Source organism: Sus scrofa, unplaced genomic scaffold (assembly GCF_000003025.6).
Source record: "Sus scrofa isolate TJ Tabasco breed Duroc unplaced genomic scaffold, Sscrofa11.1 Contig1914, whole genome shotgun sequence".
NCBI classification, from domain to species: Eukaryota; Metazoa; Chordata; class Mammalia; order Artiodactyla; family Suidae; genus Sus; species Sus scrofa.
The window spans coordinates 1,958,314-1,982,690 of record NW_018084979.1 but is presented as its reverse complement, the minus strand read 5'-3'; the positions used below and the strand labels follow the sequence as shown (position 1 = coordinate 1,982,690).

The following is a 24,377-nucleotide window of genomic DNA, read 5'->3' as shown; positions in this document are numbered from 1 at the left end:
TCCTGACTTCAGACAATACTACAAAGCTACAGTTATCAAAACAATATGGTACTGGCACAAAAACAGAAAAACAGATCAATGAAATAGAATAGAAAGGCCAGAAATAAACCCAAGCAACTATGGTCAACAAATCTGTGCCAAAGAAGGCAAGAACATACAGTGGAAGAAAGATGGTCTCTACAATGAGCAGTGCTGGGAACACTGGACACCTACATGTAAAAGAATGAGAGCAGAATACTCCCTAACACCACACACAAAAACAAACTCAAAATAGACTAAAGACCTAGCTATAAGGCCAGGTACAAAAACTCCTAGAGGAAAACACAGGCAGAGAGCTCTTCAACACAAATCACAGCAACATCTTGTTTCATTTGCCTCCTAGAATAATGACAGTAAAGACAAAAATAAACCAATGAGACCTAATTAAACTCAAAAGCTTTGCACAGCAAAGGAAATCTTTTTTTTAAAAAAAGAAAAGACAACCCACAGAATGGGAGAAAATCTCTGCAAACAATGTGACAAGGGCCTCATCTCCAAAATACACAAACAACTCAAAGCCAACAACAAAAAAACAAACAACCCAATTTGAAAAATAGGCAGAAGACCTAAACAGACATTTCTCCAAAGACTTAAGGATGGCCAACAGGCACATGAAAAGATGCTCAACATCACTAACTATTAGAGAAAAGCAAATCAAAACTATGCACCTCACACTGGTCAGAATGGCCAGCATCAACAAGTTAACAAATAACAAGTGTTGGAGAGGGTATGGACAAAAGGGTACCCCCCACACACTGTTGGTGGGAATGTAAACTGGTATAACCACTAGGGAAAGAGTATGGAGGTTCCTCAGAAAACTAAATATAGAACTACCACACGGGAGTTCCCATTGTCGGCAGTGGAAACGAATCCAACTAGTATCCATGAAGATGCAGGTTTGACCCCTGGCCTCGTTCAGTGGGTTAAGGACCCAGCGTTGCTATGAGCTGTGGTGGAGGTCACAGACATGGCTCGGATCTGGCATTGCTGTGGCTGTGGTGTAGGCTGGCAGCTGCAGCTCCAATTCGACCCCTAGCCTGGGAACCTCCATATGCCATGGGAGCAGATCCACAAAAAAGACAAAAAAAAACAAAAAACACACTAGTATATGATCCAGCAATCCCATTCCTGGGCCTATATCCTGACAAGACTGTAATTCAAAAAGATACACGCACCTTTATGTTCACTGCAATGCTATTCACAACAGCCAAGATATGGAAAGAATCTAAATGTCCATCAACAGACGAATGGATCAAGATGTGGTACATATATACACAATGGAATACTACTCAGCCATTAAAAAAGACAAAATAATGCCATTTGCAGCAACATGGGAGGAACTAGAGATTCTCATACTAAGTGAAGTAAGCCAGAAAGAGAAAAATACCGTATGATATCATTTATTTGTGGAATCTAAAGTATGGCAGATGGTGCTATCTACAAAACAAACAGATCATGGCCAAAGAGAGGAGACCTATGGTTCCCAAGGGAGGGGGGGGAAGGAGTGGGATAAACAGGGTGTTTGGGATTTCTGGATGCAAACTGTTAAATTTGGAACGGATGGGCAATGGAGCCCTACTGCACAGCACAAGGAACTGTGTGTGCATGGGTCATTTTGCCGTACAACAGAAATTGAAGAATCATTGTAAATCAACTATACTTTAATAAAAAAACTAAAATAAAAAGGAAGGAAAGTATGGCACAGGCTACAACATGGATGAACTCTACACTATGCTGAGGGAAATCAGTCACAAACGGACAAATACTGTGTGGCTCCACGTGGATGAGGTGCCTAGAGTATTCTAAAGCGTAGACAGAAAGCAGAATGGTGGCTGCAGGGGGTGGTGGGAGAGGGAAACGAGGAGTTAATGTTTAACAGGTATAGTTTCAGTTTTACAAGTCGAAAAGAGTTCTGAAAATGAATGGGGTGATGGCTGCACAACATTATGGATGTATTTAATATCACTGGAATAAACATTTTAAAAGTTAAGGAGTTCCCATTGTGGCTCAGTGGTTATGAACCCGACAAGTATCCATGAGGACACTGGTTCGATCCCTGGCCTCGATCAGTCAGTTAAGGATACAGCTTTGCTGTGAAATGTTGTGAAGGTTGCATATGTGGCTCAGATCTTTGCTGTGGCTGTGGTGTAGGCTGGCAGCTATAGCTTCAATGCAACCCGTAGCCTGGGAACCTCCATATGCCTCGGGTGCAGCCCTAAAAAGACAAAAAGACCAAAAAAAATTTTTTTTTAAGTTAATACATTTATGTGTATTTTGTCACAAGAAATTGAAAAAATAACTCTATTACATTACTATAAATAACATGTCAGTGAAATCTGCGTGTCTCTTTCTGCAGTCAATCTTTTACGGTATCACAGGTCACAAAGCCTCTGGAAAACTCTGCTTCACGCTCATAAGAATGGAAGAAGCAAATAATGTCTTGATAGTGTTACCACAATGCTCTCACTCTGCAGACCGCCTAAAATGGTCTCAGAAGACCTCCAGGGTCCACCTTCCTCCTTTGAGAACTGCTGAACTACACTTTTTTTTTTTAAACTGATTCACCTGCTCTAAAGCCTCCATCTGCCCATGTTATCTGATTACTCCCTATGACCAACTAACCTTCAGGGGAGCTAAAGAAAAAGTGAGTCTGACCCTGAAGGAGGAACCCTCTACCCCTTTAACTATACCTGGGGGAGAAAAAAATCAGAATTGATGGACCAGGGGAGAGCTAACGAGTGTGCATGCTTGCAGAAAAGTAGTCAGAATTCTAACTCTGTATCTGGAAAACATTAGGTCTTATGGGAACTAGGGCGGGCAAACAGAAATGGAAACACCGGCCGTGGGAATATGAAACCAATGATCACCTTGTGCATGTGTCCAGTGAGAAGCCATCCTGCTCACTGTGAGAGTCCTACCACACCACAGGTAGGCACATGAGAAGCACGCAGTAAATGCCTGCTGAGGAGTTCCCATCATGGCTCAATGGAAATGAATCTGACCGGGAACCAGGAGGACGCAGGTTCGATCCCTGGCCTTGCTCAATGGGTTAAAGATGCAGCGTTGCCACGAGCTGTGGCATAAGCCAGCAGCTGTAGCTCTGATTCAACCCCTAGCCTGGGAACCTCCATATGCTGCGGGTGTGGTTCTAAAAAAATATAAATGCTTGCTGAGGTGAGCTGAGGCCTTGAACACTCACATCAGAAACCATACACACATTAGAGACGGAGACAGAACAGTGAGAAACAGGGTTTTTGGCATTTTACCACATACCGATATGGTTTACAATTTTCATTATTTTAAAGTTGAATGAACCAATGTTCTCCAAACCTTACTTTCATAAGTAATTTTATGTTGTATACCTCAATCTCCCAATTTCCAAAGAAGCCCATTAGATAACACTGTTCTGGCCACAATCCTGTTTTCCTTCTCCTTCTCATGGACAAATCCTCCAAACATGCTGCCTTTCCAGTTCCTCTTCCCTCTGACCTTCTGAGACTTTGCTTCTATTCTCATGATAGGCCCCTTGATCACCAGTTCTTCTGGTTCTGCTCAATATCCACTGTCTACAGAGTCTATTCTGATTTTATTATATATTTTCATATATTTAAGTACTGTTGTTTAAACAGTATCTACAGTAAAAAACCAGAGCTCAAAATGTTTTGAGTTAAATACAGCTAAATCAAACTGTAGAGAAGAGAGTCAGCTTATCAAAAGCCAGTGTCCTTGGAGCGAAGCACTATCATTTAACATGACGTGTGTATGTGAGGCAGTGAAACCTAAGTGGAAGCTCCTAATCCCTTCTTCCTTCCAGTTTCCTGCTGGGATGATTCAACTACCAAAATAATCTTGGTCCAGGGCTGGAGCCTGAAGAGCTCAAATCGCAAGGTCACTAAAAAGAGGCAGCCACCGTGGGACATCGCAAGAAAGAGACTGGTTCCCAAAGCTGTGAAGGGGGTGTGGGTGTGCCCATGTGCACTCATAGTTAAGGGAGTTCACTAGGTGATGCAACAGGAGTGTCCCTGCCACTTGTGTAAAGTTCAGGGAAATTCCATTTATTCCATTTATTTGTCTAAAGCAAAGTGGAAAATTACAAAATAGGGATAAAGAGAGCTCACACATAAGAAGGTCTTCCCCCAACGTTCCTCAAATCAAGAGTCCTACAAACCCATGGCAAACACCCACTGGAGAAAAATCCTTGTCTTCCATGTCCTGTCAATTGACTCCTGCTCAAAAGATCCTTACGATCTGCTCCTGACAAACGTTAAAGCATCTACAACCACTAAAGGGGCAGGCAAAAAAAAAAAGATCCCAAGTCCTTTAAGAGGACAAAGTAATCCAGAAGAATGGCATTAGTCAGCTCTGGCTGTCGTAACAAAACATACCACAGACTGGGTGGTTGAAAGAGCAGAAACTTAATTTTCTCACAGTTTGGAAGGCTGGAAGCCAGAGACCAAGGTGCCAGCACAGCCCTCTCCTCTTGGTTTGCAGATGCCCACTCTGCCACTGTGTCCCCACAAAGTGAAGAAAGCAAGCTCTTAGGTATCTCTTCTTGTAAGGATGACTCCTATCAGATCAGGGCCTGGCCCTATGGCTTAATTTAACCTTAACTATTTCCACAAAGGCCACATCTCCAAATAGGCTTTAACATATGCATTCGGGGGATACAATTCAGTCCACAGCAATGAATGGAAACCAAGCTATCAACTACAACAGCTGGTTACAAAATAAAACCTCCAATTAAAACCTAACAACACACAACAAAAATTGGTGCACGTCATAAGGACAAGATGGACTAAAAGAGGGAGACACAAAATAAATACTGTATGATTCCATGAGTATAATTTTAAGAGAAAAAAACCAATAATCTATATTGTGTTTTAGAAGTCAGGACAGTGATTATCTTGGGGAGGAAGGGCAGTGAAATAATTAGAAGGAGGCAGAAGGGAGGGCCTTGGGTATATTTTTGTTCTGGGTCATGGTTATATAAATGTATTTACCTGATGATAATTCGTCAAGCTGTACACTTAAAATTTGGGCACTTTTTCTGGATGTGTGCTATATTTCAAAAGAGATGAATTCTTTAAAGTTAGTTATGACCCATAATGAAAAGTCCATAATGATACCTAAAACTGAAAACTAATTAAGAATAAAACATGCCATTAAGTCTACCTAAAAATCAGTTTAAAAGACTGAAAGTAGCCATCTTAAGAGATTAGAAAGAGGGGGGAGATAACACTTTTTTAAAATTATCGTTATCATTATTATTTTGCCTTTTTAGGGCCGTACCTGTGGCAAATGGAAGTTCCCAGGCTAGGGGTCAAATTGGAGCTGGAGCTGCCAGCATACGCCACAGCCACAGCCACACCAGATCTGAGCCAATTCTGCGACCTACAACACAGTTCACGACAACCCACTGAGTGTCGCCAGGGATCGAACCTGCAACCTCATGGCTCCTAGTCAGATTCGTTTCCGCTGCACCACTATGGGAACTCCTTTATTATTTTTGCAAAAAATTTTTTTCTTTTCCAGTCTGCACCCAAGGCATATGGAAGTTCCCAGGCCAGGGGTTGAATCAGAGCTGCAGCCACCGCCCTACACCAAAGCCACAGCAAGGTAGGATCTGAGCCACGTCTGAGACCTACTGAGATCCTTAACCCACTAAGTGAGCCCAGGGATCGAACCCATGTCACCATGAATACTAGTCAGGTTCGTTAACCCCTGAGCCATGACAGGAACTCCTACTAAACTGTATAACTTTAACAAAAACAAACAAAAAAAATATTTTTGTATCCATGAGAACATTTGGTTAAAAATGGCATATTAATCACATGCATTTCTCTCTTCTCCCATCTGACAGTCCAATTAAACAATAAAGACAAAATGACAAAAAATGGCAAGGAGACTTGAAGTTCCATTAGCAGACAAGTGATTTTAAATAACTTTTGGAAGACAAAAGTCAGAGGCACATACAGCAGGGCACATACTAGCCTAGAGTGTGCTCAAAGAAGGGTACAATCCAGGAAAAGCTTTACTAACCAGAGAAAATTAATTCTCTGCTGTGTACATGGAAGGACCCACAGTGGAGGCCAATCTTCCTCCTAGCCACAGGGCACCTCCACACATCTCACACAGCTCTCTACCTGCTTCTTAGTTCCCCACTCCTGAGAATGTTTTCAAGAATCAGACACATAAGCAAAGCCTATGATCTTTTCTAATACCCCCTTCCCATATATCTGTTTTTAGGGGAAAATGCCAGTGATAATTAAGCCTTCTCTTCAAAAAGAAAAAAAGAGAGACAACTGATTCAAATTATTATTAATGTGAATTATCGTTTTGCAAAGTCACTATGAACACTGATTTAGGAGTTCCCAGTGTGGCTCAGCAGAAACAACCCAACTGGTATCCATGAGGATGCGGGTTCGATCCCTGGCCTCAATCAGTGGGTTAAAGGATGCAGCGTTGTCATGTGCTGTCGCGTAGGTCTCAGGCGCAGCTCGGATTTGGCACTGCTATGGCTGTGGCGTAGGCCAGCAGCTGCAGCTCTGATTCGACCCCAGGCCTAGGAACTGAAGTCTGGCACTCGCCCTCAGTCTCTACATGGAGCAAAACTTGAGCCACTGTAGCTGCTGACCTGCAGCACCTGTGAGCGGAGCTCAGGGTGGAGACCAGGAAGGAGGCACTCTGTGCACTGGAAAAACTGGAAGAACGGGTCTTCAGATAGTTTGGTTTTTTTTTTGTCTTTTTGCCACTTCTTGGGCCGTTCCGCAGCATATGGAGGTTCCCAGGCTAGGGGTCTAATCAGAGCCGTAGCCATCAGCCTACGCCACAGCTCACGGCAACACCGGAGCTTTAACCCACTGAGTGAGGCCAGGAATCGAACCCGCAACCTCACGGTTCCTAGTCGGATTCATTTCTGCTGCACCACGACGGGAACCCAAGACGAGATTTTGTGGGCGCAGGCCTTACACCTCCTCCTGTCTAGGAAGACACTGAGTCCTCCGGTGACGACTGACGTCTGTGACTAGGAGTCACCTTCAGGAGACCTGTGCCCGGCTGCAAACACCTCCCTCCACCTTCACGACTTTGCGGCAGTATTGCAGAGCCACCCGGGCTGTCCGTGGACAAAAGATGTCACGGTCTCTGCGGGAACAGCCACCCCCAAGGGTAGGCCAGCGAGCCCTGAGGGAATTCGGGAAAGAAACCAAGAAGACGGGCCCCCAGCTGAGGTGGCGTCAGAGCAGGGATCCCAGTACGCCCAGCCGCTTCCTCTTCTGTCAGTCCGGCTCCTCTTCTCTAAGTCTGGCTATCGGCGAATCTTCTGTTCCTACTACCTTCCCTTTGTGCAAAAGGCAGCCCATACATCCTCCCTCCTCACCTCAGCTTCTCAGAGCGGTTTCTCAGGCTCCCTGAGATGCTGTCTCCTGGGCTTAAGTCTGAATGCAGAGGCAGATATGAAAATCCAGCTCATTTCTATTAAATCAGACATTAAAAAGGCTTGCAAAAAATTAATGCCATTCTTCTCAACTTTTTTGGAAAATTGTTCTCGTAAAAACACACTTATTTATCAACATGTAATAGGTCTGTTATTATTTTAAATGAATTATTATGTATTTTAAGTTTCTTAGTGCTAAGTTTTTCCTTTTTTTTTTCATTTTTGGCTGCCCTGTGACATACGGAGTTCCCGGACCAGGGATCAGATCTGACCCACGGTTGCAACCTATGCCGCAGCTGTGGCAATGCCAGATGCTGGCTGGGAATCAAACCTGCATCCTGGCACTGCGGAGATTCCATCAATCCTGCTGTGCCACCGTGGGAACTCTGAACTCCTAATACAGTAAACAGCAACAGGTATAACCCAAATAAACAAAAACTTATAAGATCTCAATTTGAAAGGTTTAATGGAATTGTGAGACAAAAACATTCGAGTTGTTGTAATGAATGGAACTGCATACACCAAAAAAACCTACAATTATGATTATGTAGCAACAAAGAAAATGCGTAGGATAAAATTCTGAGGGGAAAAAAAACAGGAGACAAAATTATGGCCAAAAGTATATTGAAAATACACATAAAATATGAAGAATATACAAAAATGGTATTAATCAGAATGTTCTGATTGTGGGAATTTTTTCCTCTCTCGTCTCAAAGATTCCTGTAAAGTTATTAATACCATCTTCACACATATAAAACATTGTGACTAAAATATATACCCATTCAGCAGAGGTCTCAAGAAGCTGAGCACATTCCAGGATGAAGAGGTATGGTTTTACTGTTCTTACAACCAACAACCACTTACTGAGTGCTTCAAGGCCAAGACTAAGTGAGGTTCAAGATCTAACCTTTCCCTCTCTCTGCTGTCTCCTCTACTATAGGAGAGAGGACAGATACAAGCCGACAGTAAAAGCACAAAACCACAAAAGCACAACAAGTTGAAAAGACAACAGTGGGAAAGACACTTCAGTAATTTTCTTTTTCTTTCCTTTTTTTCTGCTTTTTAGGGCTGCACCCGTGGCATATGGAAGTTCCCAGGCTAGGTGCTGAATCAGATCTACAGCTGCCGGCCTAACCACAGCTCTCGGCAACACCGGATCCTTAACCCACTAAGCAAGGCCAGGATCGAACCCGCATCCTCACAGATACTAGTCAGGCGTGTTGCCACTGAGCCACAACGGGAACGCCTTCAGTAATTTCCCAAAACAGAGAGAAGAGAGAGCAGAGGGAAGGACGCGATAACCAGAAACAACATGATTTCCCCCAGAACAACTCGCAAGGGCTCCAGACTTGGAGGTCCTGGGAGACCAAAGGCAACATGGGAGCTGCTGGGCTAATTCCAAAGTCAAAAGTGACACAGTGGGTTAATGATCCATTGTCTCTGTGGGGGCATGTGTTTGATCCCCAGCCTCCAGCAGTGGGTAAAGGATCTGGTGTTGGTGCAGCTGTGACAGGTTGCAGGTTGCAGCTGTGGCTTAAATATGATCCGTGGCCTGGGAACTTCCATATGACTCAGGTGTGGCAGTGGGGCGGGGAGTGGGGGGGGAAATGCTGTTGCCCGCCCAACACAACCAGTAACAACTGGCTCTTAAAGAGATTAAAAATTTATTCTGTAGATAAGATAATGAGGCTCCAGACACAAAGTCAACAGACCCAGGAGAGGGCAGGAGGTGAAATTAAGTCTGAGACTGCTTCTAAGGGATGGGACAACAGCTCCTCCCAGGCACATCTGAGGATTCTTAATCTAGAGAACTGAATGGTCCCAGAGAAGAAATCTAAAGACACAGATACCTGGAGGTCTCCAATAAAAGCACTGGACAACTGGAATTCCTGTCGTAGCTCAGTGGTTAGTGAATCCGACTAGGAATCATGAGGTTGCGGGTTCAATCCCTGGCCTTGCTCAGTGGGTTAAGGATCCAGCATTGCAATGAGCTGTGGTGTGGGTTGCAGACGCGGCTCGGATCCCGCGTTGCTGTGGCTCTGGTGTAGGCTGGTGGCTACAGCTCCGATCAGACCCACAGCCTGGGAACCTCCATATGCCGTTGGAGCGGCCCAAGAAATGGCAAAAAGACCCAAACAAACAAACAAACAAACAAACAAAAAAAAAACAAACACTGGACAACTCCCAGCAGGAAATCTCTATGGTCAAACATCCTATGCATGCAAACTCAGCTTCTGATCAGCTTCTTTGGGTTCCACCGTAAATACAGACAACCATAGATTACAAGATTCCAAAGAAAGTCTCTGTATGAAAGACAGACAACAAGAAAGAATCCCAGAGAGAAACAATGTAGGGAGCCAATAAATAAATATATAAACTACTTAAAAAAAAAAAAGGGAAGAATAAAGTCTTTACTATCCTCAAGGAGTAAACAGAAGAAACAGCATTCATGACACCAGAACTGGGTACTATAAAGACTATAATCAGAGAACAAGAAATAACTGGGAGGAAACAGAGGGTACACACAGGAACACACAAATTTCACAAAGAGACTGGAAGCAGGAGCTCCTGCTGTGGTAGAAGAGGATCAGCAGCATCTCTGCAGGGGCCAAAAGAGAAGAAAGAAAAGAGGACCCACCGGGGTGCAACAGGATCAGTGGCGTCGTGGGAGCGCTGGGACACAGGTTTGACCCCTGGCCCAGCACAGTGGGTTAAGAATCCAGCACTGCCACAGCTGCAGGTTAGGTCGAGACTGCAGCTCAGGTCTGATCCCTACAGGGTGGCCAAAAATGGAAGGAAAAAAAAAAAAAAAAAAGAAAAGAAAAGACATCTTCCCAAAACTAAAATATAAACAAAGAAATAGAAAACCCAAACAGGAGTTCCTGCTGTGGCTCAGTGGTTAACGAATTCGACTAGGAACCATGAGGTTTCAGGTTCAATCCCTGACCTCGCTCAGTGGGTTGAGGATCTGGCACTGCCGTGAGCTGTGGTGTAGGTCGCAGACAGGGCTTGGATCCTGTGCTGTGGCGTAGGCCGGCGGCTACAGCTCTGATTAGGCCCCTAGCCTGGGAACCTCCACATGCTTCAGGAGCGGCCCTAGAAAAGACAAAACAAACAAACAATTAATCAAGACTCTTCAAAAGTTCCATCTCTGATTGATTAGCATTCCAGAATGAAGATTTTTAAACAGTCAAATGAGGTAATTCTCCAGATCTGAAAGATAAGATTCTCAGGTTCAATGAACGATAGGAACAAGGAATAAAGACCCACTCTGGCAAGTGAGTGTGATATTTCTGAACAGTACGGATAAAGGCGAAGACTTAAAACGTTTCTAGACAGGGGAGGAAAAAGCCACATGTTGAAGCTACTTACATGGTTATACCCTAGACTTCAGAATCACCAACATTTAAAAACCCCTTATAATCTTCATTTTGAGTTTCCCACTCTCTAATCACCTCCTCCTACTTTCCCACCCACTCACTAGAACCCGAATAACTGTCTGAACTCACCAGGATCTATAATCCATTGATTCCACCACCTTCTTACTGCTGCCTTCTCCCTCAAGGTCTTACACCTCCTACTTAATTAAATCTTTAGTCCTTCATTGCAACCACTCCTCGGGGTATTCCAAATCAATGCACAATGCTCCATTTCCCCTCCACCATACTTAGAATAACAAAATCCAATCATCCACAAATGCCAAGCCTGCACCTGATTAACTGAATGTTACTGGAGAGTAAATTACAGGTGTACTGTCTATTCCCACTTTAAATCCATGATCACTCACTTCATTCAGGGAAGCTTTAAGGCTGCCTGGAAATGCTATTACATTTCTCTAACCCATTCACTCTCCTGAAACTGTCTACCTCTGACATCTCCTATCTCCCGATAATCACACTCCTTGATAATCTTGCTTTCTATCTGACTGAAGGAAAGAGCTGAGATGAGAAGAAAACCTCTCCAGCTCCCACCACCACAGCGAAAAACTCATACGCAGAGAACTGGCATAGTTCCCTCTACTTGCCTCCTGCTTCCAGGTAAAAACTGTCCACATTATCCAAGGCCACTACCTCTCCCCTCGGTAAAACTTATCCTTTCTGTGAAATTATTCCCATTGGCAGACAAACATGTTGGTATTCTGCCCATCTTTTAAAAAAATATCTTGGCCTGCCGTTTCCCTGTAGCCACCACCCCATTTATCTGTGCCTTGAAAGAGCTATTCTGCTATCTCTAATCTCTACCCACTACTCTCTCTTGAACTAATGTATTACATTACACGCATGGGCACTGGAAGATATTTGAAAGATATGTTGGAATATGTGGGACAACTAGCAGAAAATACACAGAATCATAAGAAAGTTAAAAAAACAAAAAACAAAAAAACCTAAGGAGTTCCCGTTGTGGCTCAGCAGAAACAAAACCGACTAGTATCCGTGAGGATGCAGGTTCGATCCCTGGCCTCACTCACTGGGTTAAGGATCGGGTGTTGCTGTGGCTGTGGTGTGGGCCAGCAGCTGTAGTTCTGTTCTGACCCATAGCCTGGGAACTTCCATATGCTGCAGGAGCAGCCCTAAAAAAAACAAAAAACAAAAAACAAAAACAAAAAAAACTTGAGAGAACTGATTCTAGACAAAATAAAAAATTATAAAAGAAAATAAATTATTGCATTCCAACAATAAACCATATTTATATAGCTTAAAAAAATCTAATTTTAACCAAATATATCCCTGAAAGGCTGGAGTTCCTGTCATGGCGCAGCAGAAACGAATCCGACTAGGAACCATGAGGTTGCGGGTTCAATCCCTGGCCTTGCTCAGTGGGTTAAGGATCCAGCGTTGCTGTGAGCTGTGGTGTAAGTTGCAGATGCAGCTGGGATCCTGAGTTGCTGTGGCTGTGGCATAAGCCAGCAGCTACAGCTTCAATTGGACCCCTAGCCTGGGAACCTCCATATGTCATGGGTGTGGCCCTAAAAAGACCAAAAAAACCCAAAGTACCTAAGGTCAACTAATCTATGATAGAAAAGGAAAAAATATACACAATATGGCCAATAAGTGGTGCTGGGAAAACTGGACAGCTACAAGTAAAAAAATGAAATTAGAACACACTCTTCTAATACCATACACAAAAATAAATTCAAAATGGATTAAAGGCTTAAATGCAAGACTGGATACTGTAAAACTCTTAGAGAAAAACATAGGCAGAACATTCTCTGACAAAATCCACAGCACTATCTTTTCAGCTCCACCTCCTAGAGTAACAGATAAACAGGAGTTCCCATTGTGGCACAGCAGAAACAAATCTGACTAGGAACCTTAAGGTTGCGGGTTCAATCCCTGGCCTCACTCAGTGCGTTAAGGATCCGGCCGAAGACTCAGCTTGGATCCTGCGTTGCTATGGTTGTGACGCAGGCCAGCAGGTAGAGATCTGATTCAACCCCTAGCCTGGGAACCACATACGCTATGGATGGGGCCCAAAAAAAGGCAAAAAAAAAAAAAAAGTAACCCAATTAAGCTTAAAGATTTTTGCATAGCAAAGGAAACCCTAAACAAAATGAAAAGACAACCCACAGAATGGGGAGAAAGGAACAAGTGAATAGACTCCAAAATATACAAACAACTCATGCAGCTCAATAACACAAAAAAAACAACTGAAAAATGGGCAGAGGATCTAAACAGACATTTCTCCAAAGAAGATAGACAGATGGCCAAGAAAACAAACACACACATGAAAAGATGCTCAATATTGCTAATTATTAGAGAGCAGAAACCAAAACTACTATGAGGTACCACCTTACACCAATGGCCATCATCAAAAAGTCTACACACTATTCTAGTCACATGATGGAGGAAAATGTGAGATAAAGAATGTACATATGTATGTGTGACTAGGGCATTTTGCTGTACAGAAAAAAACTGACAGAACACTGTAAACCAACAGTAAATGGAAAAAATAAAAATCATTTAAAAAAAGAGTCTACAAACAATAAATGCTGAAGAGGGTGCAGAGAAAAGGCAACCCTCTTACACCGTTGGTAGAACGTATATTGGTACAACCACTATGGAAAACAGTACGGAAGTTCCTCCAAAAACTAAAAACAGAACTACTATATGATTCAGCAACCTGGGCCATCTATCCAGAGAAAACCATAATTTGAAAAGACACATGCAGGAGTTCCCACTGTGGTGCAATGGGATCAGTGGGGTCTCTGCAGTGCAGTTTCAATCCCCAGCCCAACATAGTGGGTTAAGGTTCCAGTGTTGCCCCAGCTGTGATGTAGGTCACAACTGCAGCTTTGTCTGATCCCTGGCCCAGGAACTCTATATATCCTATAGGGCAGCCAAAAAAATGTTAATTAAATAAAATAAAAAGAAGATACATGCACCTGAATATTCACTGCTGTACTATTTATAATAGCCAAGACATGGAAGCAAACTAAATGTCCACTGACAGAGGAATGCACAAAGAAGATGTGGTACGTATATAATGGAATATTATTCAACCACAAAAAAGAATGAAATAATGCCATTTGCAGCAACATAGATGTACCCAGAAATCATCATACTAAGTGAAGTAAATCAGACAGAGAAAAAACAAAGACCATCACTAATATGTAGAATCTAGCAAAGGATGATACAAAAGAAACAGGCTCAAAGACTCTGAAATCCAATTCATGGTTACTAAAGGGGTTGAAGGGATAAAGCATCCCATAAAACACGGGACTGACATATACACACAACTGTATATAAAATAGACGGGTAACAAGGACCTACTGCATAGCAGAGGGTAACCTACTCAAAACTGTGTAAGAACCTATATGGGAAAAGAATATGAAAAGGAATGGATCTATGTATAGGTATAGCTGATTTACTTTGCTGTACACTTGAAAGTAAAGGAACTTTTTAAGTCAGCTATACGACAATAAAATTAATTTAAAAAAATAAATAAAAATCTTCCAATGTTAATTAACATTAAATTGATTCAACAAATATTTATTAAGTACTTAATATGTGCCCAACACATTTAAATACCGATGTCTACCCTACAAGAGGGGAAAGACAGTTAAATAAGTAATTCCAATATAACGTAAAGCATGCTAAGGAAAGTATCAGAATTTTTAACACGAATCCCATGCCTAGGAAAAGGGAGTCTGTGAATGACTACTTTCCAGAAAAAGTGATTCCTGTACAAAAAAGCTGATGTGTATTTTATGCAAAGGAATGGCAGATACAAAAATCTGAATGCAAGAAACCATGTCCAAAAAGGCAAAATAGGGAGTTCCCTGGTGGCTCAGTGGCTCAAGGATGCAGTATTGTCACTGCTGTGGCTCTGGTTACTGCTGTGGCATGGGTTCAGTCCCTGGCCCAGAAACTTCACAGCAAAGCACAGCCAAAAAACAAAAAAATGAAAAACCGATTGTGTACTGCACACGTGAAGAGGAAATTAATAGCAGGTTTTATTTTTAACTTCTAAAATGGTTGCACCTGCGGCATATGTAAGTTCGCAGGCAAGAGACTGAATCCAAGCCACAGCTGCAGCAATCCCCAATCCCTTAACCCAGTGTGTTAAAGGGATCAAACCTGTGCCTCCACAGAGACCCAAGTTGCTGCACTCAGATTCTTAATTCACTGTACCATAGCAAGAACTCCAGGCAGCAGTTTTATTGGAAGTGTTTTTCGTAAATATGGAATTTGGATGAGCAGAAAACCAGCACCACAAAAATTAGGAAAGCATGTGCCCTTCCTGCACAATAACCTATTAAACATTAAGATTATAAGAAAAATATTCGGGGAGATGAAGAAACTTCTTGAGGATAAATCTATAAAAACAGACAACCCTACTGGTTTTTGCAAGAATCATGAGCTTACAGATGAAGTTCACAATTTTTACTGTGGTAGCAGATGTTTACTACTGAAAAAGAACAAACCACCACCTCTTCTTAAGCAAAAAGATTATTCAGGAGTTCCCGTCGTGGCTCAGTGGTTAACGAATCCGACTAGGAACCATGAGGTTTCGGGTTCGATCCCTGGCCTCGCTCAGTGGGTTAAGGATCTGGCGTTGCCATGAGCTGTGGTGTAGGCCGCAGGCGCGGCTTGGATCCCGAGTTGCTGTGACTGTGGTGTAGGCAGGCGGCTACAGCTCCGATTAGACCCCTAGCCTGGGAACCTCCATATGCCACAGGAAGCGGCTCTAGAAAAGGCAAAAAGACAAGACAAAAAAAAGAAAAGATTATTCAAACACCCAACATAACCTTTTGAACATTTAAAGAAATAAGAAAACAAAAGAACTCTCAGATAATTACTATATAAGCTTCCTATTCTTTAAAAAAGAAAAAAAGATTAATTAGCTTAGAAAAAGCCCAATACACACATTCTCTTCCTCTTTCTCCCACATGGAACTGAACAGAACAAGTGTCATAACAGAAATCAAGCGTAACTTGTATTTACCTCTCTGCCTGTAAGGATATGTCTTGCCAATTTCACTTTTGCAAAATTCCCCTTGCCGATTGTTTTCAACAGCCTGTAGTTTCCGATGTGAGGTTGTTCATCTGCACAGGAAGCGATAGAGTTTCTACACCGAGCTCCAGAGCGCCCAGTGCGAGAGGTAACTTCTTGCCGCCCATCTCCATGCGACGTGTGCTACAACATAACATATAACAAAGGTAAGGAAATGAGAGAATCATGGTATTTGGCAAGTTTTAAGAGCCTTTAATTGAAGTAATAAAACCTAGCTGCTTTAATTTTAACCCCAATGTGTCTAGCACTTTAAGTTGCCCACATGACATAAATTTATGAGGAAAACAAAAGAATGCTGAGACAGAAACACCAAGTGTTGAAATCAAACAGGTGTTCAGAAAGAGCTATTTTGTTATGTGGCTGTAGCATAAAATAGGAGAGAAACAAGACTTCCTTCAGTCACAGAATTCAACTTTTCCATATGCTATTAAATGTACCAGCACATATTATGCTTAGCACACCTTGTCAAACCGGCAGAACAGCTAATATCACCATTCGTCAGATGAGGATAACTTTGAGATTTATTTATGGCCACATCACCTATGAAAAATCTAAAGAGTAACCTGACTCCCAACTTCTTTCTAAACTATGCTGCTAACGATTTCAAACAATGTGTTTAAAGGAACTGCCAGACTCTGGGGCTCTTTATAAGCATTTGTTGAAGAGATGAATACAGTGCTCAGTATGCTCCGTGAGGGTAATAAAGCAAATCATCTATGTCTCTAACCATATGAAATACAAAGGTGCTAGAGTTACAAACGCCTGATGCGTGCAGTTCTGTACTGCAAGCAGCCAGCTGCCTAGTGCTTCCTTTTTCCATACATGTGGCTCAAAGGATGCCAAGCCTCACCGCCTACCTTTCCTGGCTGCCAACTCCTTCCTGCTCAAGGAAAGCTTCTCACTCTCAGGACACTCACACACTTCCAACCTCCTTCATTCTCTTCTTTTTGTCCAGGAAAATTTCCCTTTTTTTATTTTCTTAATTTTTTATTTTTAGGGCCCCATCTGGGGCATATGAAAGTTCCCAGGCTAGAGGTCGAATCAGAGCCACAGTTGTCAGCCTACGCCACAGCCACGGCAATGCAGGATCCAAGCCACATCCGTGACTTATACCACAGCTTGCAGCAATGCCAGAGTCTTAACCCACTGAGTAAGGCCAGTGATCAAACCTGCATCTTCATGAATACTAGTCAGGTTCTTAACCCCCTGGGCCACAAGGGAACTCCCTCCTTGTTTCTTATGCTCTCTTTCCCTCTCTCCCCCCACCCCAACCAGTCTGACAAAACAAGCCTGATTCTAGGTGATCAACATAAGAAAGTATACTTTGTAACATGTTAATATCAAGGGAAAAACAAGTATCTTTACAGGGAAAGCTTAGGAATTTGTGCCACCAACCCTCAAGCCTTCAAAAGATGTCCCTTTCAGAAGGTCCACATTAACTTTCATTTACTTTCTCATTATCCTCTTAACCAAATCTCTGTCTCTCATGTACTAAGTTTGGGGATAGGTTCTCTTCTGTTTTTTTCAATTATCATATATAAAATACTACATTGAAAACAACAATTTCTATGTGTTTTACTATAAACACATACTATTTAGGTTAAAGAGACTTTTAGGAGTTCCCGTCGTGGCGCAGTGGTTAACGAATCCGACTAGGGCAGGAGATCCCTGCCCTTGCTCAGTGGGTTAACAATCCGGTGTTGCCGTGAGCTGTGGTGTAGGTTGCAGACGCGGTTCGGATCCCATGTTGCTGTGGCTCTGGCATAGGACAGTGGCTACAGCTCCGATTCGACCCCTAGCCTGGGAACCTCCACATGCCGTGAGAGCGGCTGAAAGAAATAGCAAAAAAAAAAAAAAAAAAAAAAGAGAGACTTTTACAAATTGGTTACAAGATTAGTTACAAATCTAAGCAATTTTGTGTTACAAATCTAAGCAATTTTGTTCCTATAACAAAGAGAATTCTAATTTCCAAACTTTGGCAAATAATCTATTATAAATGAGGACTTGCTGATTAAAGAAAAAACTATAACAACAACTAAGTTACAACACTAAGGCTTTACACAAAACAGTTCTACTTCGTTGTATACAAGATGTGCAACTGCAATCTAAGGTTTGTACATCAGCTGAAGAACAATTTTAAAAGATCTTGGTAACCATGTTTGTTATATGTTTATTTCCAAGCTAGATATAAGTTTCATAAAAACTGGGACTGGTAATTTATTCTTCCTTAGATCTTAGAACAGTAGTTGGGGAGTTCCCACTGTGGTTCAGTGGTTAATGAACGCAGCTAGTATCCATGGGGACGCAGGTTCGATCCCTGGCCTTGCTCAGTGGGTTAATGACCGGCATTGTCATAAGCTGTGGTGTAGGTTACAGACCCCGAGTTGCTGTGGTGTAGGCCGGCAGCTATAGCTCCAATTCAAACCCCAGCCTGGGAACCTCCCAGGCTGCAAGTGTGGCCTTAAAAAGATAAAAACAAAACAAAACCAAAAAACAGTAGTTGGCATGTGACGGGTACTTACTAAATATTGGAGGAGGGGAGGGATGGATTGGGAGTTTGGAATTGGCATATGCACACTGTGGTATACCAAATGGATGGTCAACAGGGACCTACTGTATAGCACAAAGAACTCTACTCAATATTCTGTGATGACCTGTATGGGCAAAGAATCTGAAAAAGAATGGATTACATGTGTATGTATAATCGAATCACTTGGCTATACAGGAGAAATTAAAACGTTGTAAATAAATTATACAGCAATAAAATGGTTTTTTGTCTTTTTAGGGCCACACCCATGGAGGTTCCCAGGCTAGGGGCTGAATCAAAGCTGCAACTCCCGGCTGACACCACAGCCACAGCAACACCAGGTCCAAGTCATGTCTTGGACCTACATCACAGCTCACAGCAATACCGGATCCTTAACCCACTGATCAAGACCAGGGATTGAACCCAAGTCCTCATGGATACTAGTCAGGTTCATTAACTGCTGAGCCACAATGGGAACTCCATGTACTGTCATAAAAATTTTTTAAATGGAGCATTTCCGTTGTGGTGCAGCGGAAACGAAACTGACTAATATCCATGAGGATGTGGGTTAGATCCCTGGCCTCGCTCAGTGGGTCAGGGATCCGGTGTTGCCATGAGCTGTGGTGCAGGTCACAGACACGACTTGGATCCTGCATGGCTGTGGTGTAGGCCAGTGCCTGCAGCTCCAATTCAACCGCTAGCCTGGAAACTTCCATATGCTGTGGGGGTGCAGCCCTGAAGAGCAAAAAAAAAAATTTTTACAATAACAAATTTATACTACTTTTCCTGAACAGAGCTTTGTCCTTCTTCTTCTTTTTTTTTTAAATAATTTATTTTCCCACTGTACAGCAAGGGGGTCAGGTTATCCTTACATGTATACATTACAATTACATTTTTTCTCCCACCCTTTGTTCTGTTGCAGCGTGAGTATCTAGACAAAGTTCTCAATGCTATTCAGCAGGATCTCCTTGTAAATCTATTCTAAGTTGTGTCTGTGTCCTTCTTGTAAAACGTAAGACGTGTGCCTACACAACCTTTCTAATCCTTAAAATAACAAGCCGCCTCCTTAAGATATGGACAAGTTTTTCACGTTAAAAAAAAAAAAAAATTGTGACAACACACAGCTATCCCTCAATATATTGTGCTTTAGAAGTATTCACAAAATCAAAATGCACTTTTTTCTTTTTCTTTTTCAGGCCACACCCAAGGCACGTGTAGTTCCTGGGATAGTGGTCCAAGCGAAGCTCCAGCTGCCGGCGTAGGCCGCAGCCACCGCAACGCCAGATCGGAGCTGCATCTCCAAATGCCACAAATGCATCTCAGGGCAGCACAAGATCCTTAACCTACCAAAGGAGGGCAGGGATTGAACCCACATCCTCATGGATACTAGCTGGGTCCTTAACCCACTGAGCCACAATGACAACTCCTCAAAACTCACTTTTGTCTTTTTTTTTTTTTTTTTTTTTTTTTGTCTTTTTGTCCTTTGTTGTTGTTGTTGCTATTTCTTGGGCCGCTCCTGCGGCATATGGAGTTTCCCAGGCTAGGGGTTGAATCGGAGCTGTAGCCACTGGCCTACGCCAGAGCCACAGCAAAGCGGGATCCGAGCCGCGTCTGCAACCTACACCACAGCTCACAGCAATGCCGGATCGTCAACCCACTGAGCAAGGGCAGGGACCGAACCCGCAACCTCATGGTTCCTAGTCGGATTCGTTAACCACTGCGCCACGACGGGAACTCCAAAACTCACTTTTGAAAGCAGCTGTGGAGAAGATGGAGCTGTGGGATTAAGACGGAGTAGAAGGACTGGAGCTCATTTTCTCTCATAAAAGCAACAAAATTACAACCAACTGCTGAACAACCTTCAACAAAATACTGGAAATCATCAAAAAAGATATCCTACTCCAAAAGGCAAAGAGGCCACATCAAGACAGTAGGAGGGGAGTTTCCACTGTGGCGCAGCAGGAATGAATCTGACTAGGCACCATGAGGTTGAAGGTTCAATCCCTGGCCTCGCTCAGTGGGTTAAGGATCTGGCATTGCTGTGAGCTGTGGTGTAGGTCACAGACATGGCTCAGATCTGGTGTTGCTGTGGTGTAGGCTGGCAGCTGTAGCTGATTGGAACCCTAGCCTGGGAATCTCCATATACCGCAGGTGCGACCCTAAAAAAGCAAAAAAAAAAACCAAAATAAAAAAGACGGTTAGAGGAGTGATTACGTGATATAAGCAACCCCATACCCATCAGGTAGGTGGCCCACAGACTGGAAAGTAACTATATCGCAGAGGCTCACCCACGGGGGTGAGAGTTCTGAGTCCTACCCATCAGGTTCCCACGCCTGGGGATCTGGCATTGGGAGGAGGAGCCTCCAGAACATTTGGCCTTGAGGATCAGTGGGGCATGTATGCAGGAGCTCCACAGGACTAGGGGAAACAGAGACTCCACTCTTGAAAGGCACACACAGGCTTTCATGTGCACTGGGTCCCATGGCAAAGCAGAGACTCCATAGGAATCTGGGTTGGACCTGCCTGCAGTTCTCGGAGGATCTCCTGTTTTAGGGGGTGACTATGTCTCATTGTGGGGGAAGGACATTGCAGGCAAAGGTCTCGGGAATAATCATCAGTGGGAACTCCTCTAGAGGGGGCCATTTTGGAAAAAATCTGGCCCCACCCATCAGAGCTGAGAAGCCCCAGGCCAAACAACAAACCAGGTATGAACATAGCCACTTATCAGCAAACAGGCTGCCTAACACACACCCCCAACACACCCCTCACCCCCCACCAGCTGCATCCACACCCAGAGACAAAGCCCCACACACCAAGGGATAAGAATCAACTCCACCTACCTGTGGGCAGAAACCAGTCCCTCCCATCAGGAAGCCTGCAGCAACCCCCACCCCCCCAAAACCAACTTCGGCCACAAGGAGGGCAGACATCATAAGAGAGGCTACAACTCTGCATTTTCTGCAAAAAGGAGACCACACCAAAAGTCTATATAAAATGAAAAGGCAGATAATTGATTCAGATAAGGGAATAAGAAAAAAACCCAGAAAAACACTAAGATATCTGGCGATCACCAATCTCCATGAAAAAGACTTTAGACTAATAGCAAGATCTTGGAAATTAAACTGGAGGCAAAAATTGATAAATTACAAGAAACACTGAACAAAGAAATAGAAGACTTGAGGATTAGGTAAGCAGAGATGCATAATACAGTAACTGAAATAAAAAATACATTAAAAGCGATAGGTAGCACAATACAGGAGGCAGAAGAAGGAGTCAAGGAGGTGGAAGACGGACTGGTGTAAATCACTGATGTGGAACAGAAGAGAAAAAAGATTGAAAAGAAACTAAGACAGTCTGAGAGAACTCTGGGACAATGCTAAATACGCAAACATTCGTATTATAGGAGTGCCAGAAGGAGAAGAGAGAAAGGGCCAGAGAAAACATCTGAAGAGATAATAGCAGGAAAGTTCCCTAACTTGGGAAAGAAATCACTCACTCAAGTCCAGGAAGCACAATGAGTAGCATATAAAATAAACCGAAGGAAGGACACCCCCCTGGACACATGTTAATCAAAATGACCAAAATTAAAGACAGAGAAAACACTGAAAGCAGGTTGGGAAGAAACAAATAACATACAAGGGAACCCTGACAAGGCTATTGACTGATTTTTCAGTAGAAACTCTCAGGCCAGAAGGGAGCTGCATGATATACTTCAAGTGACGAAAAGAAAAACCTCCAACCAAGGAGCTCCCGTAGTGGCTGTGGGTATGGCCCTCAAATGAAAAAAGACAAAAACAAACAAACAAAAACCCTCCAACCAAGATTACACAGTATGACTCTCATTCAGATCTGAAAGAGAAATCAAAAGCTTTACAGACAAGCAAAAGCTAAGATAATTCAGCACCACTAAACCAGGTTTACAACAAAGGAGCTTCTCTAGGTGGAAAAGAAAAGGCCACAACTAGAAACAAAAACATTATAAATGACAAGGTTCACAGGTAAAGGCAAACACATAGTAAAGGTAGGAAGTAATCCACACACACATTTGCTACCGAAACCAGCAACCATAGAAGAGGAGGAACAAATGCAAGACACTGGAAATGCATTTGCAATTAAGAGACCACCAAATTAAAACAGGCCTACCTCAGGAGACAAGAAAAACCTCAAATAAACCACCCAGCTCTACACCTAAAGCAACTAGAGAAAGAACAGACAAAACTCAAAGTTAGTAGAAAGAAAGAAGAGAAATCAGAGCAGACCTGTACTCTGAAATCTGTAAGATGCTGATGAAAGAAAGTAAAGATGACACAAACAGGTGGAAAGAGATATAGCATGCTCTTGGATTGGAAGAATCAATACTGTCAAAATGAGCATACCACCCAAGACAATCTACAATTGAATCCAATCCCTATCAAATTACTAATGGCGTTTTTTTTACGTAGCTAGAATTTTTTTTTGCTTTTTTCTTTTAAGGGCTGCACTTTCAGCATATGAAAATTCCCAGGCTAGGGGTAAAATCAGAGCTACAGGTGCCAGCCTACACCACAGCCATAGCAATGCAGGATCTGAGTCGTGTCTGCAACTTATACCATAGCTCAGGGCAATGCCGGATCCTTGACCCACTGAGCAAGGCCAGGGATCAAACCTGCATCCTCATGGATACTGGCCAGATTCATTTCTGCTGTGCCACAACGGGAACTCCCTAGAAGAAAATACTTTCAAGTTTGCTTGGAGGCATGAAAGACCCAGAATAGCCAAAGCCATCCTGAGAAAGAAAAATGGAACTGAAAGGATCAGTCTCCCTGACTTCAGACTATACTACTAAGCTACAGCCATCAAAACAGTATGGTACTGGCCCAAAACCAGAAATACAGATCAGTGGAACAGGATAGAAAACCCAGAGTTAAACCCATGCACCTATGACCAACTAATCTACAACAGAGGCAGCAAGAATATACAATGGAATGGAGGAGTTTCCATCGTGGTGCAGTGGAAACGAATCCAACTAGGAACCATGAGGTTGCTGGTTCAATCTCTGGCCTTGCTCCATGGTTAAGGATTCAGCATTGCTGTGGCTCTGGCATAGGCCAGCAGCTAGAGTTCCAATTAGACCCCTAGCCTAGGAACCTCCATGTGTCTCGGGTGCAGCCCTAAAAAGACAAAAGACAAAAGAAGAATATACAATGGAGAAAAGACAGTCCCTTCAATAAGTGGTGCTGGGAAAACTGAACAACTACATGGAAAAGAATGAAATTAACACACTGACTAACAGCATACATAAAAATAAATGCAGAAAGGAGTAAAGAACTAAATATAAGACTGGATACTATAAAACACAGAGGAAAACATAGGCCAAGCACTCTCTGACATAAACCATAGAATATCTCCTCAGATCCGTGTCCTTGAGTAATGACAATGAAAACAAACAAACAAAAAAAATGGGACCTAATTAAACTTAAAAGTTCTTGCACAGCAAAGGATACCTTAAACAAAACAAAAAGAAAACCCACAGAATGGAAGAAAATATTTGCAAATGAAGCAACTGACAAGGGATTAATCTCCAAAACATATAAACACCTCCTGCAGCTCAATACCAAAAAAACAAACCACCCCATAAAAAATGGGCAGAAGCTCTAAACAGGCAATCCTCCAAAGAAGATACAGAGATGGCCAAAAAACACATGAAAAGATGTTCAATATCGCTAATTATTAGAGAAATGCAAATCAAAACTACTATGACGTTACCACCTTATACCATCCAGAATGGCCACCATCAAAAAGTCTACAAACAATAAATGCTGGAGAGAGTGTGGAGAAAAGGGAACCCTCTTACACTGTTAAGTTAGAATATAAATTGGTACAA

The 24,377-nt window shown here is 42.8% G+C and overlaps 1 protein-coding gene across 14 annotated transcripts in view; it reads right to left on the bottom strand.

Annotated features, from left to right (window-relative positions):
• MARK3 (microtubule affinity regulating kinase 3) overlaps positions 1–24,377 on the bottom strand; it is a 112,503-nt gene that overhangs the window by 72,368 nt on the left and 15,758 nt on the right. For all 14 annotated transcript variants that reach the window (XR_002341112.1, XM_021081597.1, XM_021081591.1 and 11 more), the window contains exon 2: positions 15,919–16,110. Coding sequence is in view for 13 of the 14 variants with exons in the window: in XM_021081597.1 (XP_020937256.1) it covers positions 15,919–16,110 (192 nt within the window). In the remaining variant the exon portion in view is untranslated. The remainder of the gene's footprint in view (positions 1–15,918; positions 16,111–24,377) is intronic.